General features: G+C 40.5%; 2 protein-coding genes across 3 annotated transcripts in view; one reads left to right on the top strand and one right to left on the bottom strand.

The window, feature by feature from the left end:
* Nucleotides 1-4,547, top strand: part of LOC126455652 (uncharacterized) — a 30,262-nt gene extending 25,715 nt beyond the window's left edge. For both annotated transcript variants that reach the window (XR_007585347.1, XM_050091418.1), the window contains one exon: nucleotides 4,309-4,547. Coding sequence is in view for 1 of the 2 variants with exons in the window: in XM_050091418.1 (XP_049947375.1) it covers nucleotides 4,309-4,442 (134 nt within the window). In the remaining variant the exon portion in view is untranslated. The remainder of the gene's footprint in view (nucleotides 1-4,308) is intronic.
* Nucleotides 4,548-10,383: 5,836 nt separating this feature from the next.
* LOC126455653 (uncharacterized) overlaps nucleotides 10,384-13,736 on the bottom strand; it is a 29,336-nt gene continuing 25,983 nt past the window's right edge. Inside the window, exon 3 of the mRNA XM_050091420.1 lies at nucleotides 10,384-10,712. Within this exon, the coding sequence (XP_049947377.1) occupies nucleotides 10,591-10,712 (122 nt within the window). The 3' untranslated portion in view covers nucleotides 10,384-10,590. The remainder of the gene's footprint in view (nucleotides 10,713-13,736) is intronic.

Below are 13,736 nucleotides of genomic sequence, written 5' to 3'. Positions count from 1 at the left end.
GGCTAGAAAAGTTTCCAGTCAGCTCTTTCCTGATAAACCGATGAGGTTTGAAGGTCATCATGTGGCCTACACATTCGCATGATTTGGTGCTCTGGAAGGACCAACGAAGGTTTAAAATATCAGTAGAAACCGAGGTGTAATGTGTTGCTGGGCCACTTGTAGAAAATACGACAAAATTGTCGCACCAAGCGCCATACGGCTTCTGCCGCGCCACATGTGAGACGGTGTTCGTCCGTGTCTGGCATCCCGCAGTCTACACATAGAGGCGATTCCGCCATGTTTATCTTGTGGAGGCGTGATCGACTTTCTTGCAGCATATGGAACGATGTCGAATGGTGCCTCTTCATTCCAAACGTGCTTGAAAACATGAATTGCAACAGACTTGGTGTGTCGGCCCAACCACTCGAAGGCTGCTGTGATTGGTATCAGTTTTAAATTAAACTTTTCTGCACTATAATGCTTTTCTTTCCTAGTGGGAAGAAACTGGATTGCTCCACCAGTCCGACGCGTCAGTATCATGTACCTACACAAAGTTCTATGTAAGACAGCAAGTAGTTTGATCTTAGAAACCGATAATTGTCATATTCTAAACTTCATAATTTCCCCGAAACTACTAACAGGATTTTGAAGTGTCAAACATTGTTGAAATCATATGATTCGTAACTAATACGAGAAGCGGGAATTACTATATTTCCATTTGAAGTAGTTGAATTTGATACCGATAGCTCTTTAGTTAATATAGATATGAAAATATACTTTTTCACTATTTAAATGTAAAGAGAATTACACATGGTAAGGCTTCAAGAAAAATGCCAGGTGAACATCTTAGCTGCTTCAACCTGTATAACACCTAGTATGATAAAATATATTGTTGCTGTAACTCATTTAAAATGTTTATTTGGCCAAGATCGCAATGTAGAAAACACTGATTACTAGTTTAAACAACTATAACGCTCATAATAAAATCAGGAAATTATTATAAAATGTTATAAGTGAGTAATATTTTGGAGTACAATAGCATTAACAAAAGTCATTATGTAAAAGCTGTTAGGAATACATATCAAGGTACAAACAAGCGATGTTTAAATCAAAAGAAGATACTTAGTCATTGCATTTTGACCATCCATAAGGATATGTCAGTTGTTGAACAAAATACAATAAAACTGCATTGGTATAATCTAAAGCCAGTTGCAAGTAGCTATATACAACAAAACTTCCATTGTAAAACACACACAGACATATTTACAATGTATGTTTGCAAACCATATTGTAAAAACATCAGTATAGTGACGTGGATATGACATACGATAACAGAGTATTGTTTGGTCACAGTGTCAGTCAACGTTAGCCACATCGAGGTAGCAAATAAACTGGCTGGCACTGAGTAGATGGACTCGTAAGTCAGCAAAGATGTCACCAGGTGGCAGCACGTTATGATGAAGTGAAATATAACGCATTACAATATTAAAGGGGATACTAGAGTAGTAACTTACAAAACAAATGAAATATGAAGTAGTTGTAGCTATAACATTATGAAAATTAGCTTGTGGCTGATTTACCATCCGTGTACAAGGTTTATTGTGCGTTGCTATTAAATATGTCTTAATTCCCGCATCATCGCTTTATCATTTGCTCAATTTGCTATTTGTGCAACAACTTTTGGCAGTCAGTTAGGTCCCGATCCGTGTTAACTTTGTAATCCCGCTCCCACGCATAAGAAGAGCATTTCCTGAGCGCGCGCATGCGCAGTGATTTCGATAGCCGCGCATGTGAGCACCCTGCGGTGCCTCAGTTCGGTGGAGAGCCTGTGACCATCGTATGTTGGCTCGGGCGAGGCAGCACACACAGGGTTGGGTTGAGATAAGTAATATTACTGACTTGGTACTTATGTACCGCGTATTTGTAAAAAAATAAAAAAAAATTAAAAAAAATAAAAAAAATAAAAACTTTGACTATGCCTATTTAGGCAAGCTGTTTTATATTTGATCTGAAGAAGGCCCTTACCCACGCTGAGGCCTAGGTCAACACCAGGTAGTTTGTGCAATCGAGGCAGATTTTTCATAATTATTTCGATACTTACGATTGCTCACGCGCTGCAATGCTGAAAGTTCTTATGAAAATTTGTACGTAATTGGAAATTTGTGGTAAGCTCTTATGGGACCAAACTGCTGAAGTCATCGATCCGTAAGCTTACACACTACCTAATCTAACTTAAACCAACTTACGCTATGGGCAAACACACACACCCATGCCCGACGAATTACTCAAACCTACGACGGGGGGAGCCGCGTGGAACGTGATGAGGTGCTCCTAGACCGCTCGGCTATCCCGCGCGGCAAATGAGGCTGAAGCTGCACATATGTTAACTGATAGGTACTAGGGGATTTCTCTGTGGCTATTCAGTTTACAGTTTACTGTGTAATGTATTCATCTATTTGTGTACAGATGTTTGACTTCATTACCCTTCCCTTTTTTATGTTTTTTAACAGATTATTTCAAAATTATTTGGTAATAGACAGAAACTGATAATTTTACCTTCCATGTGAGCTAAGGCTGAAATACACTCCTGGAAATGGAAAAAAGAACACATTGACACCGGTGTGTCAGACCCACCATACTTGCTCCGGACACTGCGAGAGGGCTGTACAAGCAATGATCACCCGCACGGCACAGCGGACACACCAGGAACCGCGGTGTTGGCCGTCGAATGGCGCTAGCTGCGCAGCATTTGTGCACCGCCGCCATCAGTGTCAGCCAGTTTGCCGTGGCATACGGAGCTCCATCGCAGTCTTTAACACTGGTAGCATGCCGCGACAGCGTGAACGTGAACCGTATAAGCAGTTGACGGACTTTGAGCGAGGGCGTATAGTGGGCATGCGGGAGGCCGGGTGGACGTACCGCCGAATTGATCAACACGTGGGGCGTGAGGTCTCCACAGTACATCGATGTTGTCGCCAGTGGTCGGCGGAAGGTGCACGTGCCCGTCGACCTGGGACCGGACCGCAGCGACGCACGGATGCACGCCAAGACCGTAGGATCCTACGCAGTGCCGTAGGGGACCGCACCGCCACTTCCCAGGAAATTAGGGACACTGTTGCTCCTGGGGTATCGGCGAGGACCATTCGCAACCGTCTCCATGAAGCTGGGCTACGGTCCCGCACACCGTTAGGCCGTCTTCCGCTCACGCCCCAACATCGTGCAGCCCGCCTCCAGTGGTGTCGCGACAGGCGTGAATGGAGGGACGAATGGAGACGTGTCGTCTTCAGCGATGAGAGTCGCTTCTGCCTTGGTGCCAATGATGGTCGTATGCGTGTTTGGCGCCGTGCAGGTGAGCGCCACAATCAGGACTGCATACGACCGAGGCACACAGGGCCAACACCCGGCATCATGGTGTGGGGAGCGATCTCCTACACTGGCCGTACACCACTGGTGATCGTCGAGGGGACACTGAATAGTGCACGGTACATCCAAACCGTCATCGAACCCATCGTTCTACCATTCCTAGACCGGCAAGGGAACTTGCTGTTCCAACAGGACAATGCACGTCCGCATGTATCCCGTGCCACCCAACATGCTATAGAAGGTGTAAGTCAACTACCCTAGCCATCATGATCTCCGGATCTCTCCCCCATTGAGCATGTTTGGGACTGGATGAAGCGTCGTCTCACGCGGTCTGCACGTCCAGCACGAACGCTGGTCCAACTGAGGCGCCAGGTGGAAATGGCATGGCAAGCCGTTCCACAGGACTACATCCAGCATCTCTACGATCGTCTCCATGGGAGAATAGCAGCCTGCATTGCTGCGAAAGGTGGATATACACTGTACTAGTGCCGACATTGTGCATGCTCTGTTGCCTGTGTCTATGTGCCTGTGGTTCTGTCAGTGTGATCATGTGATGTATCTGACCCCAGGAATGTGTCAATAAAGTTTCCCCTTCCTGGGACAATGAATTCACGGTGTTCTTATTTCTATTTCCAGGAGTGTATGTAACAATGATAGAAATAAGAATGATTAAATGTGTGTCTAATCTACTTAGTAGATGGCGATGTTGTGAAGCAGAATTGAGTGGAACGTGACTTTAAATTAATCATTGGAGTGTGTGGCGTTTGCAGCAGACCAAATAACTGATACACCACCGTCACATGAACGTGCTAAGGTAACAGCGTTGTACAATTCTAGCTGTTTAAACACTTCTTAAACAGCTATATATCTTCTGAGAAGAATAAGGAAACATAAGCGGTTGTGTATTTGAAACTAGATAGCATCTACGAATGAATGAACACTTATTCTTCAATCTCGTTGTTGCAGATTTCAACTCGGTGGATCTTCATCACTGCAACGGTCTTTCGGTAGACTACTGTCCATCTGGAGAGATTCTATTCCAGGGAAACTCCAAGAACGGCAGTGAAATCGCAGAAGCTCGTCTCCTACACTCCCAATGAGCTTCCAGTGGACTACTTATTCATATCAGTTCATACACAACTTTCAAGTAGCTCTACACGACATACCGCACAAAATTTCTCAGTGTAGTTACTCAGTTAAAATGTTACCAAAAAAGTGAAACTCTTTTCATATGAAATGGAAACCAATCTCCATGTTACGCACTTCTTTCCAATTACATTAATAAACATTTAAGAGTATGTGTAAATTTCAAAAGCTTTGTAATTAACAGCGTGTGTTGTTGAGATGTTGTCAGTGATCAGTCTAGTACTGCAAAGATTGCCAAAAACGTTCTGATTAATTCTCTACAAACACAGGAGATGCATGTGATACGTTTCACTATACTACAACCAAAACGTAGGACGAATAAATTCATACAAGTTCTCTCTGAATGTATGTCATGAAACTTATATTGTTTATGGGTGTAAAATAGCGGTTTATCTGTAAACTTGTTTGATACAGAAAGAAATCAGAAGTTCTTATTGGTCTGCGCTAAGACAGATCCAATACACATAAGTCGTCGTGGACGTGTTCTTCACAGAATAGAGCTTTTCGTACCTAACAGCGTTTGTTGTTGTGAGATTGATTGTACTCGGTCTACTACTGCTGTGGTAGCTATGACGCAATGTTCCATTTTCTACAGTCAGTGGAGAGGCATGAAGTACGTTTCAGTACTTTGTACAGAGATCTCTGGAATGTTTATTTGAAAAAGAAATTACTCAAAAGTTTTTAGTGTAACTTGTGCTTTTTAATAACACTCAACAAATTTTTTTCTATACATTTAGCCACCACAAGAAAATAGTCACGAGTCCTTGCTGGCCTCGATTATCACAGATCTACCAGCTGGGAATAATAAGTCTTTGTGGATACATTCCTGTGAAGAAAAGGCACTTCATTTCTCGGAATGTTGTTGAGGGCAACGGCTCTTAATAGCTTTTCCCCCTACAGATCCTTATGATTGTGTAGTATGTAGATCTGTAAATCGTGGAAACTACAAGCTGTCTACATTAATAAACAAGTTTCATTTTGAAAGATGCTTTCCGAATGAACGTGATTTCACGGAATTTACAAGTGGACTTTACGTTCTGTGTAATTAATGGCCACACATAGAATCGTAATATTACTTCCCATACCATTAAAGAGCTCCATAATGCTTCAAAATTTAGTAGAAGATACTGTTTCACTTGCATTTTTCTCAGCTGATAGGGAAACTCTACTGAAGCTAGCATACTAAACTGAGATTTCTTGTGTCACTCTTCCATAAGTTCCCTTACAAGGTGTTCGTAAAAAGTAGCGCCGCAATGAAAGTCAGTTTTATACGGTTCCCATATGACCACTTACTTCAAACTGTAATCTCTAGATGAAAATTAAGATCACTAAAACATTTCCGGGAGGTATTATTCTAATTACGAACGAGACTCTTCCTTTGTAGCTTATTCTCCATTAATTTTCCTCCGTTGCTGTACATGGCAGATGAAGTTTCCCATAAACTATTTGTACCTCTATGATCATCCCATGAAATTAGAATTGTTATGACTGTTGTACTAAGAGAGCACTTTGATCTTGCGTTCAGTTAAGAGACTGACTTTTCGTTCGAACGAGCGTCAAGAACTTACAAACTTGGTGGATCAGAGCAGTCTCAGATTCTTTGTAAATTGTAGTAGGAATTGGAAAAAGGAGGCCAGTGTATTATAGATTAAACAGACAAAGACAATTTTCAAACGTCATACTTATCCAAGAGTATTTATATTACACTAGTGAAAAATATGGAATGTGCGGCTGGTCCCGGCGGAGGTTCGCGTCCTCCCTTGGGAGTGTGTGTGTGTGTGTGTGTGTGTATGTGTGTGTGTGTGTGTTTGTCCTTAGGGTAATTTAGGTTAAGTAGTGTGTAAGCTTAGGGACTTATGACCTTAGCAGTTAAGTCCCATAAGATTTCACACACATTTGAACATTTTGGAAAATATGCATATAAGCCCCTGATGACGTAATCACATGATCATTATTGCGGTCTACCTTCATCCCCCCACATTTTACTTCTTGCTCCTCGATGGTGGCATTTTTCAACAGAATAACTGTCCGTATCACAAGGCCACAATCGTGCTACCGCAGACTCAGGAGAATGGTAGCGAACGTTAATGTCTTGACCATCAAATTTGCTTAATTTGAACCCGATAGAGCACATCTACAGCGCTTCCTGGCACCAGCTTCTCGCCCGAAAACTACGGAACCACCATTCATGGGGACCGCTTGAGCTATGCGCTGGTGTCACATACCTCTGGAAACCGACGAGTTACTTCACGAATGAAAGTCACGCCGAACTACTGATGTAGAGCTTTGGAAAGGTAGATCAAGACATTATTAATTAAATTATCACAATGTTTCAGCTTCTAAATGTAAGAGGGTCGGAACTTAAATAGTGGCAACTGTTTATTCACAAACGATACAAAATAGTTACATGTTTGCACCTGTTACTGTCATTCAAAGTAGTCACCATCGTTGTGTAGAACCCGTAGCAAGCGATGTGGAAGGCATAGTATACCGTTAGCAGAGACTGTTCTGTTGATGGTGCGAATGGAGCGGTCTACTGCCTGTCGAATCTCTGGAGCAGTTCTGAAACGAATGCCACGAAGTTGTTCCTTCATCTTCGAAATCAAATCCAAGTCACAAAGACTTAAGTCCGGGGAGTATGGTGGATGGTACAGTACATCCCAGTCCCATCGACCGAACAGAGCAGCAACAGCTTGCGCTGTATGCGTCCACGCATTGTTGTGAAAAATGATGGGTGGATTGCGCGGAAAGTGTCGCCGCTTCTTTCACAAAGCTGTTCGCCGGTGATGCTCTAAAAACGAACGGTAATAGTGTGCAATGACGGTCTGCCGTGGAGGAACGTAATGCGTTAGGATAACACCATCACAGTCGTACACTAGAATCCCCACAACTTTTACCATAAAGGGGCTCTGGAGCAACACCTGCGACCAGCTTTGCAACCCATCATTTTGTACGATAATGCCCGGGATCATACAACGCAAGCTGTGGCTGATCTATTCGGTCGATGGGACTGGGACTTTACCATCCACCATATTCCCCGGACTTGTCCTTGTGACTTCGATTTGATTCCGAAGATGAATGAACCACTTCGTGGCATTCGCTTGAGAACTGTTCCAGAGGTAGTAGACCGCTCCATTTGCACCATCAACAGAACAGACTCTGCTAACGGTATACTACGCCTTGCACATCGCTAGCAACGGGTTCTACACAAAGCTGGTGTCTACTTTGAAGGACAGTAACAGGTGCAATCATGTAACTCTTTTGTATCGTTTGTGAACAAATAGTTGCCACTACTTAAGTACCAAGCCTCGTATATGCAAAATTGAGGAAGTCTGTTAAAAGGTATTGCAATGGTTTAAATAGTACCGTATAAGCCGCTCGGGATTAGCCGAGCGCTGTATGGCGCTGCAGTCATGGACTGTGCTGCTGAACCCGGTGGAGGTTCGAGTTCTTCCTTGGGCATGGTTGTCTGTGTTTGTACTTAGGATAATCGATTTTAAGTAGTGTGTAAGCTTAGGGACTGATGACCTTAGCGGTTATGTCCCATAAGATTTCACATACATTTGAATAGTTCCAGATATTCAGTTGATGGTGAAGTGTTATGAGCTGGCTGTGAGTGTTCAGGTCTACAATTTGTTTTACAGTTCTGCAACACTTTGGGACGACTCCTACGGATATTATGTCGAAACTGAATTTGAATATTATTCTATTTAAAAAGTTTAGTGTGTAAGTAGGCTGTTTGGGTTTTTATGGTTGTAACGCCACGTAGCGCTCTATATGATAATCACTGACTGTGCTGTGTACAGTCTGTGGCTGGTGGGCATTGTTGAAATAGTCGCTATTGTAGGGTTTGGCAGTTGGCTGTTAACAGCGCGTAGCGTTGCGCAGTTGGAGGTGGGCCGCCAGCAGTGGTGGATGTGGGGAGAGAGATGGCAGAGTTTTGAGAGCGGATGATCTGCACGTGTAAACTTCAGAGACAGTAAATTTGGAAGACTGGATGTCATGAACTGATATATATAGTATGACTTTTGAACACTATTAAGATAAATACATTGTTTGTTCTTTATCAAAATCTTTCATTTGCTAACTATGCGTATCAGTAGTTAGTGACTTCAGTGGTTTGAATCTTTTATTTAGCTGGCAGTATTGGCGCTCGCTGTATTGCAGTAGTTCGAGTAATGAAGATTTTTGTGAGGTAAGTGATTCATGAAAGGTATAGGTTATTCTTAGTCAGGGTCATTCGTTTGTAGGGATTATTAAAAGTCAGATTGCGTTGCGCTAAAAATATTGTGTGTCGGTTTAGTGATGATTAGATTAGGTAAAGAGAGAAATGCCTGAGCACGTTCAGTTTTGCTCAGCTGTTTGAAAATCAAGTAACATAAGAGGTTTACCAGCACAGTAATTCACTAATTTTTCTAAGGGGACGTTTCAAGTATTTCATCTACAATTATAGCGCTGATTGCACGAGAGGCAAGAATGCGCTACACATGTTGATGTAACTCCCACATCATCAAGCAAGAACTATTTCTGATGTGGATAAGCTATCTCTTACATAGGTAAACCACCATGTTATCGGCGCTGTGTCGTTTTATTAGTTCTATGGCTACTTATTTAGAAGGTTCCGAGGGACAATAAGGGTCAAAGCTAACTGAAATGGTCAGTGCATATTTAACAGGAAGCTGATGAAAAATTTTCTAAACAGAAAAATTAATGAGTAGTAAAACCACAACAAATTAAGAGAATAGAAATAAATAACTTCCGGACAACTACAAGTAGTTCCTATATGGAATGATATGATGCTACGAGAAAAACTTTCTACTCAGAACCTATGAATCGTGTTTTTAGTTCGGGAATGCGCACCTTTCCCAAAATTGCGTAAAGAAATGTTATCCTGTTGTAGATTGTTTTTATGTCTGGTGTATACTGAATGGATGTAGCCCATTCTTTTCAAAGAGTAAATGTTGTGAACAACAAATACCATGATGGAATATTTGTACAGTGATGACAGAGCCACAATTCCGAGACATCTGAACAACGGGCTGCACGAATTGACACAACAGGATCGACTGATCACCCCTTTCTGCGCTGAAAATATTCTTCATGGCTGTGCAGAAGTGCCCCAAAATGTGATACTATAGACGATAGTAGACAAGAAGGAAGCAAGTAAACAGGCCTCCGTGTTCCTGTGTCAGAGACAGTCGAGATCGTTGTCATAGTACAGGTAGCGACACTGATCATCTTAACAAGATTTTTAACGTGGTACTCGCAAGAAAGCTTTCCATCTATCCTCTGTCCTTCACTGTTTGTTCGACCATCTTGGAACAACAACATTTTGCTTTTAAATGAGTGCCGTGTCACAAACTGTATACACTGTCTCTCCTCCTTAGGGAGAAATAAGATAACACTGGCCTAACTCCATGAGCGGCACTCGTTGTTCCAAGCTTCAGCTGCGACTGGAGTGGTAGGGAACAATAACATTATCCTCTGCACACGCAATGCAAAACGTCACCCATAAACGAACAGATTGGAGTAATGAATTAATGAAACATGGTAATTAGCATCACTTGATTGAAAACAATAATATTAAATGTTCTTAAGCCTCTACACAATACCGTGCCACTTTTGCGATAAAGAAACGGTTACGGGTTTCCGAAGAGAATTGTTGCTAATGTAGCTGAAATATAAGTAAATGAATCGACCATTTGTGGAAGGTATAACTGTATACAACTTTATAATTTTCTGTTCGTTTCATTCAAAACAGTTTATTTGAATTTTGCAATGTAACTCCTGTAGCAACTGAAGAGAGATGAAGTACTTTCCACTCAAAGGCCACAGATGATATCCAAAGCCAGTGAGCAGATGTAGCAAGCCTCATATTTTAAAAATGGTGAAAAACTTACAATTTTGTTGTTTGATTTATCAGGAACAACGTTAAAAGGAAAAGGAGAAGATTTTATATATTAGTTCACAGTAGATACACGACAATGAATAAAATAGAGTGAAGCAGTGTACATTAAGTAAGACGATCGAAAACGTAGCAACCCAGTGGTTAGTTGAGAAATGCCCAGTAGCTCATTTGCTGCTTGTAAGTCGGCCAGTGGTCTACGCGCTGAGGGAGTCCTCTTCGTCCTCGGCGTCCGCTGGCGTCTGCACAGCGGCCACGCGAAGGGGGCACTTGTCTCTGAGAGCATCCCGGCACAAGCTCATGTCCACCTGCGTCAGGCCTGCAACACCGCCGTACCGAAAGTGAAATCTCCTACAAGCAAATTCCACAAGAGCGTGCTGTATCTCTTACTGTACTTTGTATTATTTATGTATGCTATTAACTGATTTGGCAAGAGGAGGTCATTGTAATGTGTACAGCACACGAGAACTCAATGAAACTAAAACAGTAGCAATAATAATAATAATAATAATAATAAAAACACTCATCAATTAAACAATGAGAGGAAAACAAAATCTTTAGACAGCCACCTGAACAAGTACAAATAGAACACGAAGTGACACACATGTTAGATATAGAAGAAAAATTTCAGCTGACATATACAGGATACAAAGACACAAATACAGATATTAGACCATTCTTGCATAGACTGCCAAATAACCCGCAAGTCGAAACAACAATAAAAACTATCAACACAATCATACACAACAAAATAAACGAAAACACAACTATGGAAGAGTTACAACTACAGGTTTATATAGGAGCACTCAATACACTAAATATACACACTAGGCAGAGATCAGAACCAACCAACACACAGAAGAAACCCACAAAACCAGCATGGTAACACAGGCTACAGATCAGAACAGAAAAACTGAGAAAAGACATCGGACAGGTAACACAATTAAAAAAAATGCAATGTCAGAAAAAAAAACGAAAAAGGTTAGGTAAATCTCACAACAAGAAGCGATAGAGCAATTAGATGAAAAGAAGCAGAAATTACAAGCATTGACCAAACGACTTAGAAGGTACAAAAAAAAGTGAAAATAGAAGGAAACAAAATCAAACATTCAACAGAAACCAAAAGAAATTTTACCAGACAATATATAACACACACATTAAAATAGACAATCCACCAAACATAACAGACATGGAACACTTCTGGAGCAACATATGGTCAAACCCAGTACAACATAACAGGCATGCACGGTGGATACAAGCAGAAAAAGACACATACGAGATGATACCACAAATGCCTGAAGCGATAATTTTGCAACATGAAGTCACCCAAGCAATTAATTCTACTCGCAATTGGAAAACCCCTGGAAAAAATAAAATAGCAAATTTCTGGCTAAAGAAGTTCACCTCAACACATTCACATCTAACTGAATTATTTAACAGTTACATTGCAGACCCATACACATTCCCTGATACACTTACACATGGAATAACTTATCTGAAACCTAAAGATCAAGCAGACACAGCAACCCCAGCTAAATATCGCCCCATAACATGCCTACCAACAATATACAAAATATTAACTTCAGTCATTACACAGAAATTAATGACACATACAACACAGAACAAAATTATAAATGAAGAACAAAAAGGCTGTTGCAAAGGAGCATGAGGATGTAAAGAGCAACTGATAATAGATGCAGAGGTGACATATCAAGCTAAAACTAAACAAAGGTCGCTACACTACACATACATTGATCAACAGAAAGCTTTTGATAATGTACCCCACTCATGGTTACTACAAATATTGGAAATATACAAAGTAGATCCTAAACTGATACAGTTACTAAACATAGTAATGAAAAATTGGAAAACCACACTTAATATCCAAACAAATTCATATAATATCACATCACAGCCAATACAGATTAAGCGTGGAATATACCAAGGAGACTCATTAAGTCCTTTCTGGTTCTGTCTTGCTCTGAACCCACTATCCAACATGCTAAATAATACAAATTATGGATACAATATTACTGGAACATACCCACACAAAATCACACATTTGCTATACATGGATGATCTAAAACTACTGGCAGCAACAAATCAACAACTCAACCAATTACTAAAAATAACAAAAGTATTCAGCAATGATATAAATATGGCTTTTGGAACAGACAAATGTAAGAAAAACAGCATTGTCAAGGGAAAACACACTAAACAAGAAGATTACATATTGGATAACCACAGCGACTGCATAGAAGCAATGGAAAAAAACAGATGCCTATAAATATCTAGGACGCAGACAAAAACTAGGAATAGATAATACAAAAATTAAAGAAGAACTAAAAGAAAAATATAGACAAAGTCTAACAAAAATACTGGAAACAGAATTGACAGCAAGAAACAAGACAAAAGCCATAAATACTTATGCTATACCAATATTGACCTACTCATTTGGAGTAGTGAAATGGAGTAACACAGACCTAGAAGCACTCAATACATTTACAAGATCACAATGTCACAAATATAGAATACATCACATACATTCAGAAACAGAAATATTCACATTAAAAAGAAAGGAAGGAGGAAGGGGATTTATTGATATAAAAAACCTACATTATGGACAGGTAGACAATTTAAGAAAATTCTTTCTAGAACCAGCAGAAACGAGCAAAATACACAAAGCAATCACTCATATAAATACATCGGCTACACCACTGCAATTTCATAACCACTTCTACAACCCTTTAGATTACATAACATCTACACATACGAAGAAAGTAAATTGGAAAAAGAAAACACTACTTGGCAAGCACCCGTATCATCTAACACAGCCACACATCGATAAAGACGCATCCAACACATGGCTAAGAAAAGGCAATATATACAGTGAGACGGAAGGATTCATGATTGCAATGCACGATCAAACAATAAACATCAGATATTACAGCAAGCATATTATTAAAGATCCCAATACCACAACAGATAAATGCAGACTTTGCAAACAACAAATAGAAACAGTAGATCCCATCACAAGCGGATGTGCAATACTAGCAAATACAGAATACCCCAGAAGACATGACAATGTAGCAAAAATAATACATCAACAGCTTGCCTTACAACATAAACTTATAAAGCAACACGTTCCGACATACAAGTATGCACCACAAAATGTACTGGAGAATGATGAATACAAATTATACTGGAACAGAACCATTATAACAGATAAAACAACACCACATAACAAACCTGACATCATACTCACCAATAAAAAGAAGAAATTAACACAACTAATCGAAATATCCATACCCAATACAACAAATATACAAAAGAAAACAGGAGA

The sequence above is a fragment of the Schistocerca serialis genome, chromosome 2 (genome assembly GCF_023864345.2).
Source record: "Schistocerca serialis cubense isolate TAMUIC-IGC-003099 chromosome 2, iqSchSeri2.2, whole genome shotgun sequence".
Classification (NCBI taxonomy): domain Eukaryota; kingdom Metazoa; phylum Arthropoda; class Insecta; order Orthoptera; family Acrididae; genus Schistocerca; species Schistocerca serialis.
This window is presented reverse-complemented; position numbering and strand designations above follow the sequence as displayed.